At 42.7% G+C, this 19,069-nt stretch overlaps 2 protein-coding genes across 3 annotated transcripts in view; one reads left to right on the top strand and one right to left on the bottom strand.

The window, feature by feature from the left end:
• The window catches only part of LOC139559785 (rho GTPase-activating protein 21-like), a 108,217-nt gene extending 89,477 nt beyond the window's left edge, over positions 1–18,740 (bottom strand). For both annotated transcript variants that reach the window (XM_071376137.1, XM_071376138.1), the window contains exons 1-2: positions 18,503–18,740; positions 17,488–17,713 (exon numbers count right to left, since the gene is read on the bottom strand). In XM_071376137.1, coding sequence (XP_071232238.1) covers positions 17,488–17,556 — 69 coding nt within the window. In that variant the 5' untranslated portion in view covers positions 17,557–17,713; positions 18,503–18,740. The remainder of the gene's footprint in view (positions 1–17,487; positions 17,714–18,502) is intronic.
• On the top strand, positions 8,133–12,229 carry LOC139559939 (piggyBac transposable element-derived protein 4-like). Its single transcript, XM_071376419.1, has 2 exons — positions 8,133–9,159; positions 9,860–12,229. The coding sequence occupies exons 1-2, from the start codon at positions 8,801–8,803 to the stop codon at positions 11,574–11,576; spliced, it is 2,076 nt and encodes a 691-aa protein (XP_071232520.1). The 5' UTR covers positions 8,133–8,800; the 3' UTR covers positions 11,577–12,229.
• Positions 18,741–19,069: the final 329 nt, after the last annotated feature.

Below are 19,069 nucleotides of genomic sequence, written 5' to 3'. Positions count from 1 at the left end.
TGACCCACCGCCAAACCGGTCATGCTGGAGGATGTTGCAGGCAGCAGAAAGTTCTCCACGGCGTCTCCAGACTGCCACGTCTGTCACATGTGCTCAGTGTGAACCTGCTTTCATCTGTGAAGAGCACAGGGCGCCAGTGGCGAATTTGCCAATCTTGGTGTTCTCTGGCAAATGCCAAACGTCCTGCACGGTGTTGGGCTGTAAGCACAACCCCCACCTGTGGACGTCGGGCCCTCATACCACCCTCATGGAGTCTGTTTCTGACCGTTTGAGCAGACACATGCACATTTGTGGGGGAAAAAGGTCATTTTGCAGGGCTCTGACAGTGCTCCTCCTTGCACAAAGGCGGAGGTAGCGGTCCTGCTGCTGGGTTGTTGCCCTCCTACGGCCTCCTCCACGTCTCCTGATGTACTGGCCTGTCTCCTGGTAGCGCCTCCATGCTCTGGACACTACGCTGACAGACACAGCAAACCTTCTTGCCACAGCTCGCATTGATGTGCCATCCTGGATGAGCTGCACTACCTGAGCCACTTGTGTGGGTTGTAGACTCCGTCTCATGCTACCACTAGAGTGAAAGCACCACCAGCATTCAAAAGTGACCAAAACATCAGCCAGGAAGCATAGGAACTGAGAAGTGGTCTGTGGTCACCACCTGCAGAACCACTCCTTTATTGGGGGTGTCTTGCTAATTGCCTATAATTTCCACCTGTTGTCTATTCCATTTGCACAACAGCATGTGAAATTTATTGTCAATCAGTGTTGCTTCCTAAGTGGACAGTTTGATTTCACAGAAGTGTGATTGACTTGGAGTTACATTGTGTTGTTTAAGTGTTCCTTTTATTTTTTGAGCAGTGTATGTATATATACAGTGGGGAGAACAAGTATTTGATACACTGCCGATTTTGCAGGTTTTCCTACTTACAAAGCATGTAGAGGTCTGTCATTTTTATCATAGGTACACTTCAACTGTGAGAGACGGAATCTAAAACAAAAATCCAGAAAATCACATTGTATGATTTTTAAGTAATTAATTTGCATTTTATTGCATGACATAAGTATTTGATCACCTACCAACCAGTAAGAATTCCGGCTCTCACAGACCTGTTAGTTTTTCTTTAAGAAGCCCTCCTGTTCTCCACTCATTACCTGTATTAACTGCACCTGTTTGAACTCGTTACCTGTATAAAAGACACCTGTCCACACACTCAATCAAACAGACTCCAACCTCTCCACAATGGCCAAGACCAGAGAGCTGTGTAAGGACATCAGGGATAAATTGTAGACCTGTACAAGGCTGGGATGGGCTACAGGACAATAGCCAAGCAGCTTGGTGAGAAGGCAACAACTGTTGGCACAATTATTAGAAAATGGAAGAAGTTCAAGATGACGGTCAATCACCCTCGGTCTGGGGCTCCATGCAAGATCTCACCTCGTGGGGCATCAATGATCATGAGGAATGTGAGGGATCAGCCCAGAACTACACGGCAGGACCTGGTCAATGACCTGAAGAGAGCTGGGACCACAGTCTCAAAGAAAACCATTAGTAACACACTACGCCGTCATGGATTAAAATCCTGCAGCGCACGCAAGGTCCCCCTGCTCAAGCCAGCGCATGTCCAGGCCCGTCTGAAGTTTGCCAATGACCATCTGGATGATCCAGAGGAGGAATGGGAGAAGGTCATGTGGTCTGATGAGACAAAAATAGAGCTTTTTGCTCTAAACTCCACTCCCCGTGTTTGGAGGAATAGAAGGATGAGTACAACCCCAAGAACACCATCCCAACCGTGAAGCATGGAGGTGGAAACATCATTCTTTGGGGATGCTTTTCTGCAAAGGGGACAGGACGACTGCACCGTATTGAGGGGAGGATGGACGGGGCCATGTATCGCGAGATCTTGACCAACAACCTCCTTCCCTCAGTAAGAGCATTGAAGATGGGTCGTGGCTGGGTCTTCCAGCATGACAACGACCCGAAACACACAGCCAGGGCAACTAAGGAGTGGCTCCGTAAGAAGCATCTCAAGGTCCTGGAGTGGCCTAGCCAGTCTCCAGACCTGAACCCAATAGAAAATCTTTGGAGGGAGCCGAAAGTCCGTATTGCCCAGCGACAGCCCCGAAACCTGAAGGATCTGGAGAAGGTCTGTATGGAGGAGTGGGCCAAAATCCCTGCTGCAGTGTGTGCAAACCTGGTCAAGAACTACAGGAAACGTATGATCTCTGTAATTGCAAACTAAGGTTTCTGTACCAAATATTCAGTTCTGCTTTTCTGATGTATCAAATACTTATGTCATGCAATAAAATGCAAATTAATTACTTAAAAATCATACAATGTGATTTTCTGGATTTTTGTTTTAGATTCCTTCTCTCACAGTTGAAGTGTACCTATGATAAAAATTACAGACCTCTACATGCTTTGTAAGTTGGAAAACCTGCAAAATCGGCAGTGTATCAAATACTTGTTCTCCCCACTGTATATATATATATATATATATATATATATATAAAAAATGTTTTATATATATATATATATATTTAAAAAAATCTATATATATATATAAATATATTTTAAAAATTATAATAATTTTGTATATATATATTATTATTATGTTGTTTATATATTTTTTAAAATATATATTATTATTCATTTTTTATTCATTTTTTTATTTATTATTATTATTATTATTATTTTTTTTTATTATTTTTTTTTAAATCGGCCGATTAATCAGCAGCGGGTTTTTTTTGGTCCTCCAATAATCGGTATCGGTGTTGAAAAATCATAATCGGTTGACCTCTGCTCCAGAGATGTTCGATTGGGTTGAAGTCCAGGCCACTCAAGGACATTCTGAGACTTGTCCCGAAGCCACTCCTGCATTGTCTTGGCTCTGTGCTTACGGTTGTCCTGTTGGAAGGTTAACCTTCACCCCAGTCTGAGGTCCTGAGTGCTCTGGAGCAGGATTTCATCAAGGATCTCTGTACTTTGCTCCGTTCATCTTTGCCTCAATCCTGACTAGTCTCCCAGTCCTTGCCGCTGAAAAACATCCCCACAGCATGATGCTGCCACCAGCATGCTTCACCGTAGGTATGGTGCCAGGGCAAAGAGTTCAATCTTGGTTTCATCAGACCAGAGAATCTTGTTTCTCATGGTCCAAGAGTCTTTAGGTCCAAGTGGGCTGTCATGTGCTTTTTACTGAGGGGCTTCCGTCTGGCCACTCTACCATAAAGGCCTGATTGTGGAGTGCTGCAGAGATTGTTGTCCTTCTGGAAGGTTCTACCCTCTCCACAGAGGAACTCTGGAGCTCTGTCAGTGACCATCGGGTTCCCGATTGCTCAGTTTGGCCAGGCGGACAGATTTAGGAAGAGCCTTGGTGGTTCCAAACTTCTTCCATCCATGAATGATGGAGGCCACTGTGTTCTTGGGAAACTTCAATACTGCAGAAATGTTTTGGTACCCTTCCCCAGATCTGTGCCTCGACACTATCCTGTCTCAGAGCTCTACGGACAATTCCTTTGACCGCATGGCTTGGTTTTTGCACTTTCAACTGTGGGACCTTATATAGCCAGGTGTACCTTTCCAAATCATGTCCAATCAATTTAATTTACCACAGGTGGACTCCAATCAAGTTGTAGGAACATCTCAAGGATGATCAATGGAAACAGGATGCACCTGAGCTCAATTTCGAGACTCATAGCAAAGGGTCTGAATACTTATGTAAATAAGGTATTGCTGTTTATTTTTTATAAATGTGCAAAACATACACAGTAGAACAGTACGTACGTAAACACCCAAACTCCTCACGCTCGAGACATTACACTGCCCTAGGGCTGGGCGATATGGGTTAAAAACCATGTCTGTTTTTTTCAAACTAATGGGCGATTCACAGTATGCATCGGAATTTATTTTCTCTATATAAGCTTTGTTTCGCAATTAAAAAGGTCAACAAACTGAATTTCAAACAGTCAGGAATAATCGAATTAATTCAGGGCTTGTAAAATGATACCTAAGCTAAATATAAGCCTTCCACAACCACAAGACCCACCAATAATTTAATTATTTTATCAAAATAGTTTAACCTGTTTATTGCAATCACTGATCCTGCGTTCAAGTTGCTGAAAATGCCCTTTGTTACAAATGTAACCAGAAACATGCATTGACATCCACTAATAATGACCAAATTCTGACAGCAGGAATTATAAAACATTAACACAATCTCTTGAGCACTAGCCCGCCTGCTAGTGAGTAGCCAGCTAATTTTTATATTTAAAGTATAGCCAACTTGAATCTATTTACTAATGAGGTAGAACAGTTGAACTCTTCTGTCCGTCTCTGTTTGAACAACATAGCCTGTTCACTTTGTTTAGATGTTGAAATCAAGTGGCCTACCTGGATAAGATGCTCATTTCTCAGAACGAGAACGAGTTGCCAATTCCTTATTCAATTGTATTTTTATACTCATTTCACATTTATAGAACACAGACTAGAGAGCTAGCACATATGTCTGTGGCTAAAATGCTGCTCGTGGTACCGTAATGCCACGTGACAGAAACAGCATACATTTTCCACAGTCATGTTCCTTGATACTCTTGTCTTAGTAGGGTCTGCTCTTAGTAGGGTCTGCTCTTAGTAGGGTCTGCTCTTAGTAGGGTCTGCTCTGTTCTACATTTTGGAAGTTGAGACAGAGTATTGTTACAAAAAGGTTAAGTTCTCCACTATTAAAGTAAAATAATGTCTATGTTTCGGTGTTCATATGACATGACTGATTATGTTGGACAAAAACTAAAATGCAAATAGCTAGTTTGCTTGTTGTCAGAGAGGAATTAGATATTTCATTGTTGTTTTGAGTGGCAGGGGCTTGGTGTCTGTGTGCGAATCGGAAGGCGCACTGTGCACACAGCACAGGAGCCAAGGAGATGTAACCAAAAAGACAAACACTCATAAAAACAGCAAAAAATATCAACCTCAATTCTTGCAATACAAGCATTTCGAACATTGCGCTAAAACATGCATTCAAATTAATCTAATTAGTTCAAATAAAATAAAAAATAACAATAAAATAACAAGGCTATATACAGGGGGTACCGGTAGTGCAGGGGTTCAGGTTAGTCTAGGTAATTTATACTTGAAGGGAGGGGTAAAGTCACTATGCATAGATAACACTGATCCTACTCACTGTTTATTAAAACAAAGGGGGGAGATCAATGTAAATAGTCCAGGTGGCTATTTACATTGCACCACTCGGGACCAGTCTAAGGCACTGCAACTCAGTGCTAGAGATGTCACTACAGACCCTGGTTCGATCCGGCAGTGATTGGGAATCCCATAGGGCGGCGCACAATTGGCCCAGCATCGTCCGAGTTACGGTTTGGCCGGGGTATGCCGTCATTGTAAAATAAGAATTTGTTCTTAACTGACTTGCCTAGTTAATAAAAGGTTAAATAATAAAAAATGTAAAAACACAATATGATTCATTGTTCAGCAATCTTAGGGCTTGGGGGTAGAAGCTGTTAAGGAGCCTTTTGGACCGAGACTAGAGTCTGACAATTTTTTGGGACTTCCTCTGACACCGCCTAGAATATAAACTCAGCAAAAAAAAGAGACGTCCCTTTTTCAGGACCCGGTCTTTCAAAGATAATTCGTAAAAATCCAAATAAGTTCACAGATCTTCATTGTAAAGGGTTTAAACACTGTTTCCCATGCTTGTTCAATGAACCATAAACAATTAATGAACATGCACCTGTGGAACGGTCATTAAGACACTAACAGCTTACAGACTTTCTACTGACTCTGAAAAACACCAAAAGAAAGATGCCCAGTGTCCCTGCTCATCTGCGTGAACGTGCCTTAGGCATGCTGCAAGGAGGCATGAGGACTGCAGATGTGGCCAGGGCAATAAATTGCAATGTCCGTACTGTGAGAAACCTAAGACAGCGCTACAGGGAGACAGGACGGACAGCTGATCGTCCTCGCAGTGGCAGACCACGTGTAACACCTGCACAGAATCAGTACATCCAAACATCACACCTGCGGGACAGGTACAGGATGGCAACAACAACTGCCCGAGTTACACCAGGAATGCACAATCCCTCCATCAGTGCTCAGACTGTTCGCAATAGGCTGAGAGAGGCTGGACAGAGCTTGTAGGGCTGTTGTAAGGCAGATCCTCACCAGACGTCACCGGCAACTACGTTGCCAATGGGCACAAACCCACCGTCGCTGGACCAGACAGGACTGGCAAAAAGTGCTCTTCACTGACGAGTCGCGGTTTTGTCTCACCAGGAGTGATGGTCTGATTTGCATTTATCATCCAAAGAATGAGCGTTACACCGAGGCCTGTACTCTGGAGAGGGATCGATTTGGAGGGGGAGGGTCCGTCATGGTCTGGTGCGGTGTGTCACAGCATCATCAGAATGAGCTTGTTGTCAATGCAGGCAATCTCAACGATATGCGTTACAGGGAAGACATCCTCCCTCATGTGGTACCCTTCCTGCAGGCTCATCCTGACATGACCCTCCAGCATGACAATGCCACCAGCCATACTGCTCGTTCTGTGCGTGATTTCCTGCGAGACAGGAATGTCAGTGTTCTGCCATGGCCAGCGAAGAGCCCGGATCTCAATCCAATTTAGCACATCTGGGACCTGTTGGATTGAGGGTGAGGGCTTGGGCTATTCCCCACAGAAATGTCCGGGAACTTGCAGGTGCCATGGTGGAAGAGTTGGGTAACATCTCACAGCAAGAACTGGCAAATCTGGTGCAGTCCATGAGGAGATGCACTGCAGTACATAATGCAGCTGGGGCCACACCAGATACTGACTGTTATTTTGACCCCCCTTTTGTTCTGGGACACATTCTTCAATTTCTGTTAGTCACATGTCTGTGGAACTTGTTCAGTTTGTCTCAGTTGTTGAATCTTGTTATGTTCATACAAATACACATGTTAAATTTGCTGATTATAAACTCAGTTGACAGTGAGAGGACGTTTTTTTTGCTGAGATTAGGTCCTGGATGGCAGGAAGCTTGGCCACTGATGTACTGGTCCGTACGCAATACCCTCTGTCATGCCTTGCGGTCGGATGCTGAGCAGTTGCCATACCAGGTGGTGATGCAACCGGTCAGGATGCTCTTGATGGTGCAGCTGTATAACTTTTTGAGGATCTGGGGACCCATGCCAAATATTTTCAGTCTCCTGAGGGGAAAAAAGTTGTTGCCGTGCCGTCTTCAAAACTGCCTCGGTGTGTTTGGACCATGATAGTTTGTTGGTGATGTGGACACCAAGGAATTTGAAACTCTCGACCCGCTCCACTACAGCCCCGTCAATGAGAATGGGGGCCTGTTTGGCCCTCCCTTTCCTGTAGTCCACGATCAGCTCCTTTGTCTTGATCATGTTGAGGGGGAGGTTGTTGTCCTGGCACCACACTGCCAGGACCCTGACCTCCTCCCTATAGTCTGTCTCATCGTTGTCGGTGATCAGGCCTACCACTTGTGTCGTCAGCAAACTTAATGGTGTTGGAGTCATGCTTGGCCACACAGTCGTGGATGAACAGGGAGTAAAGGAGGGGACTAAGCACACACCCCTGAGGGGCCGCAGTGTTGAGGATAAGCGTGGCAGATGTTGTTGCCTACCCTTACCACCTGGGGGCAGCCCATCAGGAAGTCCAGGATCCAGTTGCAGAGGGAGGTGTTTGTCCCATGGTCGACTTTGTGGGCACTATGGTGTTGAACGCTGAGCTGTAGTCAATGAACAGCATTCTCGCATAGGTTTTCCTTTTGTCCAGGTTGGAAAGGGCAGTGTGGAGTGCGATTGAGATTGTGTCATCTGTGGATCTGTTGGGGCGTTATGCGAATTGGAGTGGGTCTAGGGTTTCTGGGATGATGGTGTTGATGTGAGCCAAGACCAGCCTTTCAAAGCACTTCAAGGCTACCAACGTGAGTGCTACAGGGCGGTAGTCATTTAGGGGAAAGGGAAAGGTCGTAAAATACAACTGAATGCCTTCAACTGAAATGTGTCTTCCTCATTTAACCCAATCCCTCTGAATCAGAGGTTCGGGGGGGCTGCCTTAAATCGACATCCACGTCTTCGGCACCCGGGGAACAGTGCGTTAACCTCTAGTTAGTACTGATCCCGGATACGGGTTTGAAAATAGACAACATACGGTGTTCGCCACAAATAGTCATATTAAACATTCCTGAAAATACAAGTGTCTCACATGCTTCAAAAGCCTCGAATCTTGCTAATCTAACTGCGTTGTCAGATTTAAAAAATGATTTACTGCGAAAGAATAGGATGCGATTATCTGAGCTCAGCGCTCCATAAATAAATACTTTTCAACCAGCACAAGCGTAACAATATCACAGATTGGGTTGAAAGAAATGGTTTACCTGTTGAAAATCTTTCTCTGTTTGCAATCCCAAGGCTCATTGTTACACACTGAATGGTCTTTTGTTCGGTTAAATCCATTCTTTATAGCCTAACACGAAACATTTTGTGAACGCTTATGTCGTTGAATTTCATGTCATTAAATTTTCGGCGAAACATCCGACCTAAATACATTGACTAAACCTGACGTTATCCAGTCAAGGTTGGTTTCATTGAAATCAACTGTTTGTCTGTAACACAACCAAACTTGATGGGTCATTTTGCGGGACGTATTGATCCGAAAAAAACGATTGGAAGACATCGACCTCCGACCTCATTTGCATACCAATCGGATGACCACTGTCTCTTTGATTGACTGTATTTTAACCCAATGACCACTCATCGTCTTGAAATCTAGCTGGTTAGATAGCCAATGAACAGACGTAAATGGCACTATCAAATGGTAATTTGTTTGGAGATGAACTCACACGGGGAACGTGTGCGCAACAGAAGTCTTTTCAAATCGCATTTCAACGAGGAAGGTCTGAAAATTATTACGCACAGCGGTATATCGGCAACGCGCATCTTCAACTTTATTCAACATCATTTTCATCGAACATTATGGCGAATAAGTCTGGGAAAGCTAAGTCCAAGACTAGATTTAGCAATGTAGAGGCAATTTTAGAGGAACTTGATCGTGGTACAGATACAGAAATGTTGTCTGAGGAGGAATCGGTTGGAGCGTGTTCATTTGATTCAGAGACGGAGGCATATTTCTTAGAAGGAGAGGATATCGTTTTGGATTGGTAAGTTCTTGTCATGCTAATGCCGTTTGTAATATAAAATGTTATTAGCGATTGTTTTTAGTTTTAGTTGCAATATATGCACATTTTATGAAATGTGCAACGTACACGTGGTCTATTCATTGTGAGTGAGGGTACGTTTGTATAGCATGTAGCATGTCTACTGTATGTCTACTGTACTTTGACAATATATTATGGTAGCATGGCCTCAGATATGATTTGAAACCAGTGATTGTTTAGTTCCATGTTCTCTTTCTCTAAATAAATAAATAATGTATTTCTGTAGAATGTAACAGCCAACACACAAAGCTAGCATGTGTACTCTACTATAACACATACAGCCAGCATGTGTACTGTACTTTGACAATATATTATGGTAGCATGGCCTCAGATATGATTTGAAACCAGTGATTGTTTAGTTCCATGTTCTCTCTCTCTAAATAAATAAATAAAAATGTATTTCTGTAGAATGTAACAGCCAACACACAAAGCTAGCATGTGTACTCTACTATAACACATACAGCCAGCATGTGTACTGTACTTTGACAATATATTATGGTAGCATGGCCTCAGATATGATTTGAAACCAGTGATTGTTTAGTTCCATGTTCTCTCTCTCTAAATAAAAACGTATATGTTTATTATACCCGTTGATACAGGGCTCATATGTGAAACTATTCTAACTGAAAATTTTTATTCACAGTGGCACTGATTCCGACTGGGAGCCCCCAGCAGAGCCCCCAGCAGAGCCCCCAGCGCCAACTTGTTCTTCCAGCCGGACCCCTGCTGTCTCTGGGCCATCTACCGGTGTGAAGGCGCCGACAAAGAAGCGGAAGAGGGGAAGTGTGCCACCTGCTAGAGAAGGGACAGAAGGGCGTTGGCACACTGTCCTGGAAGATGATGTGGAGCCACCCCAGCCTACTTTCCGACCGAAAAGGGAGCCTGGACCTCAGGTGAACTCGACCACAACTTACAGCCCACTTGAGCTTTTCCAGTTGTTTTTCACCCATTCTGTTGTAGGTTCACTCGTGTCTAACACGAATAAGTTTGGGAAGAAGAAGCAGGAAGGCAAAAAGGTAGCATGGAAGCCTGTATCCATGTCAGACTTTTACTGCTACCTTTCAATGGTCATCTACATGGGGCTGGTGAAGCTGAAGAGCCTGATTGACTACTGGAAGACGTCATCACTATACCAACTGCCTTTCCCCATGACTGTTATGTCCTGCAAAAGGTTTCTGGTTGTTTCACAGGCGCTACACATCAGTGACCCAAAGGTTGATGAAGAGAATGAAAAGAAGAAAGGCACAGCAACGTTTGATAGACTGTGCAAAATCAAACCTCTCTACTCCAGCATTGTTGAGGCCTGCAAGACCTACTTTCAGCCAGCCCAGAACCTGTCCATCGATGAGAGGATGGTAGCCTCAAAGGCCAGAATTGGCCTCAAACAATACATGCGTAACAAGCCAACCAAGTGGGGTTACAAGCTGTTTGTTTTGGCTGATTCTGTGTGTGCCTACACATGCAATTTCTTTGTCTATGAGGGGAAGAACACTTGTGCGACTGGTAAGGGACTTAGCTATGACTCTGTGATGGAGTTATTGGATTTCCAACTGCTGGGGAAGGGCTACAAACTATTTGTGGATAACTTCTACACAAGCCCTACCCTGTTCACAGACCTGAGGAAGCGGGAAGTGTGGGCTTGTGGCACCATTCGCACCAACCGGGTGGGCTTTCCGAAGACCAAGGTGAATGACATGCCTAAGCGGGCTGAGCGGGGGGCCATGCGATGGATACGCGAAGATGGCCTGCTTTTTGTAAAGTGGATGGATACCCGGGAAGTCGTGATGTGTTCAACTATACACAAGTCCTTCAATGGGGATCATGTTGCCCGGCGTATCAAGGATGGCACTGGGAATTGGACCACCAAAAATGTCCCCATTCCAACTGCAGTGAAGGACTACAACAAGAGCATGGGAGGTGTGGACCTATCAGATGCGCTGATAGGCTATTATAATGTTCTCCATAAGACGATGAAATGGTATAAGACGTTCTTCTATCATTTCGTCGACATTGCTGTGGTGAATGCATTCATCCTACAGAAGGAAATGGCTAAGAGCTGTGGAAAGCCCTTCCTCACACAGAAAGCCTTCAGAGAGCAGCTCATCAAGGAGCTTGCTGCCTACAGCACCACTGCACCAAGCCCTGTCCCTTCTGCTCCTGCCACAAGTGTTCATCTGCCCAGATATATTTGTGCAGACATGGATGTGCCTAAGGGCCAAAAGGGCACAGCATGGAGGCGTTGCTGTGTTGTTTGTAAGATGAAGTCGCCCATCACATGCACCACATGCTCGGTGACCCTCTGCTTTACATCAGAAAGAGACTGCTATAGCATCTGGCATCGACAGCAGAATATTGTGTAGAGCTTTGGCAAAGTGGGTGGGGTTATGTTATATCTGGAGTACTGTTCCTGTCTTATCCTGTGTGAATTTAAGTATGCTCTCTCTTTCTCTCCTTCTTTCTCTGAGAACCTGAGCCCCAGGACCATGCGTCATGACCCCCTGGCATGATGACTCCTTGCTGTCCCCAGTCCACCCGACCTTGCTGCTGTTCCAGTTTCAACTGTTCTGCCTGCAGCTATGGAACCCTACCTAAACTGTTCATTTTTACTCTTGAGGTGCTGTCCTGTTGCACCCTCTACAACCACTGTGATATCTACCCGGCACAGCCAGAAGAGGACTGGCCACCCCTCATAGCCTGGTTCCTCTCTAGGTTTCTTCCTAGGTTTTGCCTTTCTAGTTTTTCCTAGCCACCGTGCTTCTACACCTGCATTGCTTGCTGTTTGGGGTTTTAGGCCGGGTTTCTGTATAGCACATTGAGACATTAGCTGATGTAGGAAGGGCTATGTAAATACATTTGATTTGATAGAGGACTGAGGGTCTTCCAAATATTGAAAGTGTAAATAGTCACCCATGTTATTTTGTAAATGTATATTTTATTTATTTTTGGGGGGAAAAAAATTATAAGAAAAATTTAAATATTTTTTTTATAAAAAAAAAATCGATTTTTTTTTCATTTTTTTCCCTCATTTTTTTTGTGGGGCGTGTTAGAATACCATTTTGGTGTTTTGTATATAGTTATTTGTTTCAGAATGTATACCTTCACCAATTTGGCCACTTGGGTACATTTGGGCTACTTGTGTGGGACACCTGGGTAGCCTCATGATAAATGTCATGTAGCACACTCATTTTGGAAGTTATCATTCTGAAACTTTGCACAAGTACTGTTGCCTTCTTATGTTTTTCACTGAAATTGTTCCCATGTTCATATCTAGATGTTTGTTTTATCTTGTTCATTTTAATTATGATGATACAACAATTAAAATGAAAAAACGTATGGTTTTTTTCATTGTATTATCAAAACCAGATCTATTGTGTTTTATTCTCCTACATTCAATTCACATTTACACAAACTTCAGAGTGTTTTCTTTCAAATGGTACCAAGAACATGCATATCCTTGCTCCTGGGCCTGAGCTAGAGACAGTTAGATTTGGGTATGTCTTCAGGCGGAAATTGAAAAGGGGGGGAGGGGTATTCTCAAAAGGTTAACTGCCTTGCTCAGGGGCAGAATTACATATTTTTACCTTGTCAGCTTGGGGATTCGATCCAGTAACCGAAACGCTCTAACCACGAGGTTACCTTCGCATTCTTGGGCACAGGGACTTTGGTGGTCTGCTTGTAACATGTTGGTATTACAGACTCAGACAGTGAGAGGTTGAAAATGTCAGTGCAGACACTTGCCAGTTGGTCCACGAATGCTCTGAGTACACGTCCTGGTAATCCGTCTGGCCCCGCAGCCTTTTGAATGTTTACCTGTTTAAAAGGTCTTTCTCACATCGGCTATGGAGAGCGTGATCACACAGTCGTCTGGAACAGCTGGTGCTCTGATTTATGCTTCAGTGTTGCTTGCCTCAAAGTGAGCATATGTTGCACGGTACACTGGTACCACAGTAATATCACGGTACCAAAACGTCATGATACTTATTATACCAACATTTTAGAAAACCGTTGTACCGTTTCATATGATACTACTACCTATTTTCAGCCCTACTGATCTAAAGAACCTGCTGGTGCCGGTTATAAAATGTTTATAAAGTCAGTTTTGTTTATAAATGCAGTTGAATTGAAACAGCCACTAGTCTCTTGTATGCGCAGGTCCAGTAATATCCACTTCACTTTCATGCGTATATCACGTGTGGCAGCTGTAATCAGCCAGCCGCATCCCCTAACAGCCCTCACCTGCTTCTCTTCGTCCCGCTCTTCATGCGCATCTATTCCTGTGTCAGTTTTATAATGTAGCTGTGATGCAGACCCTACTGAGTCTTCTGTTGTCATAAATGTACACTATTAACATTGGAGCAGCACGCAGAGCAAGCAATGTTGATACATTGTATCATTTAAATCGCCTGTTATAGCCAAGAGCACAGTCCATTCAGAGTATACTTTGCAAGTTCACCATCATGCAGCCTCAGTGTCAGAGGGGAAAAGGAGCACCGCTTCACAACAAGCATACTTGCAGTTTTACAGCAAAAAAAACTGCTTGTCTCTAACTTAAACGGGTAAAAAAAAAGATCACCCATATTACCCGATGCCTTTTGTTCTTTCTATGGGGATTCGCACGCATTTCATATAATTTCACAAACCATGTTGCGTGCTGTTTCAAACTAATCTCAGGTTGCTAACGTTGTTCAGTCATGTTTCCTAGCTAGCTAACAACCTGGTAACTTGATAGTAGGTTTAGGCAAATTTGATTGGCACAGAAAGAAAGGAAAAGGGTCTGCTACTCATGAGATGTGCATCAAAGGTAAGATTCATATAGTTCTAATGTAAGCCTTAACTAATTAAATAATCTATTTCATTCTGGTGCTCCATAAATTCTGTTTGATGTCTAACATTTTAAAAGTTGGGAGCAGTGTGTGTGTGTGTATGTTTGTGGGAGAGAGAGTGGGGTGTGTGTTAATGAGAGAGAGGGAGACAGTGTGTCTGTCTGTGTTAACTGATGAGTAAAGGTTTCATGCAGTGTTTTCCCCTTACTGACACAATTACATGCAGATCATTATGCATGTATATTCCTTACTCCCATTCCTCCAGCCAAAACACAGGTAGGCCTTTGCAAATATGAACAAATCAGCCAGTCTATTCTGTATTCTATAATACACTGAACAGTGTGAAGTTAAATTCAATGTGTTGTATTGAGTAGAATTGTGAATTTCAGTGACAGGTTTTTGCGCAGCATATGCGCAGAACAATTCGAAATAGGGAACATGTGTGCTGGGCTAACACTACGCTGGGCCACTGATTTTTTTAACAACTCGGTATCATGATACTTGGCCTAGTATTGTATCTTTAGTAAAATGTTGGTATCGTGACAACACTAAAAACTAATTAATTCTATATAATCGCCCAGCCCTACGCTGGCCCTCTGGCCTCGTAATGTGATGGGAGTTTAATTGAAAAATATAACATTTTCCAGTGACCATCAATGAACTCATTCAGTTCATTGAAACATTACAGTCTGATTGACTAGTTTTATTAGGCGTTAACGATGTGCATCTGTCCCTTTCACGACGATTCAATACGTATCTAGATACATGGGCTCCGATGCGATACAGGAACGATACGTTTTAGTTTGAAACGATTCGGTGCGATTGGGTTTGATTAGAATAAAGAATCTATAAGATTTGATGTGCTAACATTTGTTGCATACACATTCATTTTCCATTTTAAAACCTCTTAAGGAAAGTTTGCTGACGACACTTTTTTAAATTTCCGCCTAAAATGACATACACAAATCTAAACTGCCTGTAGCTCAGGAACTGAAGCAAGGATATGCATATTCTTGATAACATTTGAAAGGAAACACTTTGAAGTTTGTGGAACTGTGAAATGAATGTAGATGAATATAACACATTAGATCTGGTAAAAGATAATACAAAGAAAAAAACATGCATTTTAAGTTCTCTCTTTTCCCCCATCATCTTTGAAATGCAAGATAAAGGCCATTATATCACATAGGAGTCTAGGAGCAATTTAGATTTTGGTGTGCAGTGTATGTTCAAAGTTTTAGACTGATCCAATGAACCATTACATTACTGTTCACAATGTTGTATCAAGTCTGCGCAAATGTGCCGAATTGGTAAATTGATACATATTCAAGTACATAACTATAGAGAACATACAAAAATGATATGGTAATTATGGATAATCAGCTTCCCTACAGAAAATACACTAACCTTCACACATCTAGATGGGGGGGGGGGGGGGCAGACACAGCAGGGGTTCAAACTGTAGAACCCAGTTCCTACATTTGAATGTAAAAATAGATTTTATCAAACAAAACTATGCTACATTTTATCTCTGGGACCCTCAGGATGCGAAATCAGAGCATGATTACTGAATATAAGTACATTATTTACCTTCAGGGGTGAATGTATCATACCAGTTGCCATGATAAACATTTTTGTTGTTGTGCACTCTCCTCAAACAATAGCATGGTATTCTTTCACTAATAGCTACTGTAAATTGGACAGTGCAGTTAGATTAACAAGAATTTAAGCTTTCTGCCCATATAAAGACACCTGTGTCCTGGGAAATGTTCTTGTTACTTACAACATCATGCTAATCACATTAGCGCACGTTAGCTCAACCGGACACCGATCTTAAATTAAAATCTGCTGCTGTGGCGCTTTTGAGCTGGGCCTCTCTGAACTGGATCTGTCTGAGCTGACTTCTCTGTATGTGTGTGTATATGTGAATTATGTATGTCTATTGTGTATGTAGGCACCTGAGCTGAGCCATAAGGAAAATTGGGCATCTACCAACCCACTATCAGTTAGTTTGCTTTTCTTTTTTACTAACTTTTCTTTATTTGAATGCTGAAGGTGATGCATAGATGAGCCAGATCAGGAACAGGCCTACTTCTCATTGGTCAGCGCACGAAGCTGTGCACAGCGAGCAGTTTGACTAGGCTACTGATATTGTCTGGGGTTGTTTGGCATGCAAAATGACTTGTAGATCAATGACTGTCAACATAATTACATGCTTAGTTAGACAAGGAGGATGCAGTTGTCACAAAAGATTAGAGGTATTTTCAGGTAGAAAGTAATTTGATCAACAAAAATAGTAAACCGGCGATTCATTACTTTTGTGCCGATTTTCTGACAAATGCATGCTACATTTGGATCTGTTTGGAATCCTCCAGACCGATGAACTCATATCTTAAACATTTGAACCAGGACTGATGCGGTGAATCATTACTTCCCTATTAGGAGTGTCATCAAAAGGAAAACAGAACTTTTGTTTAAATCGGCAAGAAAGCAGAACACTACACAGTGTTAAACTACACATTTTACAGTGTCCAGCCTTTACACAGTGTAATGGAGAAATGAAACTGGATAAAATAGCCTAAGCTAACCCTAACCCATCTCTATATTTACCAGAGACTGAGCATAACAGACAACCCAAAGCCTACAGGAAGAAAGCAGAGTCCTCTATCCAATTTCCGATATCCATCAGAGAGCCATATAATGCTCTGTAAATGGCTGCTAAACAAGTTAAGCCCTGGGCTTTAATGAGGTACAGATCACAGGAGTGGAGAGGGGGGGTCTGTCTAATAGAGCCTTTATAGGTTAGGGCTCCTCAGAGAAAAACAACCCATTCTCTAGTGGCACACTAACTGTGGAAAATAACTACATTGGATGCATTACTATAGTATGTTTCGTCTGCAGTTAAACACTCCAATATCAGTGATTGGTCAAAATGACTGTCATGATAAAATGGGTTTTACTGGGTTAAATGGACATAGATTGGATTAAAAGAACATACACTAGGCTTAAGTGAGCTGAGGTTGGTGGAACAGGCTGACACTAACTGGGTTGAGAACTAAGCTTAGGTTAGGCCTACTCCTATTGTGTCAAAATCTAATAATTGAGTGAAATATTTGCAAGTGAGCCGATTTTGAAGCTGGCATCTTTTCTTCTAGCCATGGTAGCCAAAATAATTGGCAACTGGGCATTTTTATTCATGACCCTAAGCATGATGGGATGCTAATTGCTTAATTAACTCAGGAACATCTGCTTTCAATATACTTTGTATCCCCATAATTTACTCAAGTGTTTCCTTTATTTTGGCAGTTACCTGTATCTTAACCTACATCTAATTGATCATCTCCAGGACCCCAATTTCCATGAGAAGAACTTTAGGTCACCCAAAAACAACCTTTAAGGTGGTAAAATGTTGAAATTTTGGGCATGAATTTGAGTGGGGCTTATGTACCTTGCACAAAGAGGGTCTGGTCAGTCTCTCCTCTTCATCGAATGGACCTTTCCAACGTGACGCCATCATTTCACTTCACACAAGAGGTGACAATCCTTTAGTGCACACATCGAAAGCTATAGATCCCAGCAAATAGACAGCAGTCGAGTCCTCCAAGTAACGTTAGGGTTCGTCTCTCCAGTTCACACCGTAATCCATGTTCCCGTATCTGGTCCAAATTGTTGAGCTGAATGTGAAACAAGTTTATTTGAACGAATTGCATTAGTGACTGCTGTATTGAAATACACAATACAATTTATATTCCAATTTTTGCTAACAAACATTGATAAGCATAGTTGAAATGTGAAAATGCTAACTAAGGTTAGTGCAAAAATGTGCTTCCTATTACCTTTCTAATAATATTTACCAAAACGACCGTATGAATGATTAACTAGCTAGGTTATTACCAGGAAGCCAAGCAACAAGTGAGGAGGCAAAGCCGATCGATGCGACTCGCTCGCGGACTAACGTTAGTAACTAACTCGTGAGTCAAAACTTGCCACCCTGTTGTTCTTGTGCTCAGACCGAGAGCGAACTGAGACGTATTTCACTGGTCACCGTACTATACGTTGTGTTATTTTCTAATCAGATAAAGGAAAACAGGTCAAGTTGTAAAAACACAGGCATGTCGTTACGTTGGTCGCCGATTCTTTTCCTGCCCTGGCTGAACTCCGTTAATGTAGTTGGATCCGATCAATACAAAGAAGCCAAAGTTTTCCTCAACAACAAAAAACTTCGTTGTGGGGTCGGAGAACGTTTAAATTACAGATGACACGATACAGCAAGAGTTTGAGGTGTAGTTAGCTAGCTACATCTAACATTACAAAACAAACGCGTGGAACCTGTTTAGCTAGCTGGCTATTCTTCAGAAGTTTGTAATTGGCATAAAAACAAATATCCGTGCAATGTGACTAAGTTAGCTAGTAGGTAGCCAGCTAACGTTAGCATGCTATTTAATGGGCTAAAGTAAACCTACCTGTTGTGAAAAGCGACGTTACAGACTGTGTTGAAACGTATTTATTTCCCATAAAAATCACTCAAATAAAATTCTGGCCCAGTGTCAGTTTCAATCATATTTCCATATCCTAACGAAATACAGTCACAGATGTATCCCATCCGAACTCCGGGGAGACACGCTGCTGCTGGAAGTTGGAATTTTGTTCAAGCCTTCCAGAATGCCAAAGACCATCCTCTTTTCGCCAGCGCCACTCCCGGCAAGGCTTCTTCTTCTTTGGTATTATGACGGTCCGCAAACAAATGTCATAGGGGTATTCCGCCGACTACTGTATTGGCTGTGTATCAGCGTATTATTCTGTAGTATGACTTCATCACACTGTAAAATACATGGATTTTATTGATTTATTGCCCTACCAACTAACCCTGCCTCCATTAAAACCTCACCACTATTCCTGCTACTTTTGCCCCATCTGACCCTGCTCCAGGCCAGCAGACTGGGAGGATGGGACACTATAATTCAAAACATATTGTAACTCTTCTGCAGTAAAATCTCGTACACCCAAGCAGTGGCGGTTCTAGCTTGTAT

The sequence above is a fragment of the Salvelinus alpinus genome, chromosome 30 (genome assembly GCF_045679555.1).
Source record: "Salvelinus alpinus chromosome 30, SLU_Salpinus.1, whole genome shotgun sequence".
In the NCBI taxonomy this organism is placed as follows: domain Eukaryota; kingdom Metazoa; phylum Chordata; class Actinopteri; order Salmoniformes; family Salmonidae; genus Salvelinus; species Salvelinus alpinus.
Note: the sequence above shows the minus strand (reverse complement) of the source record. Positions and strands in the feature narration are given on the sequence as shown.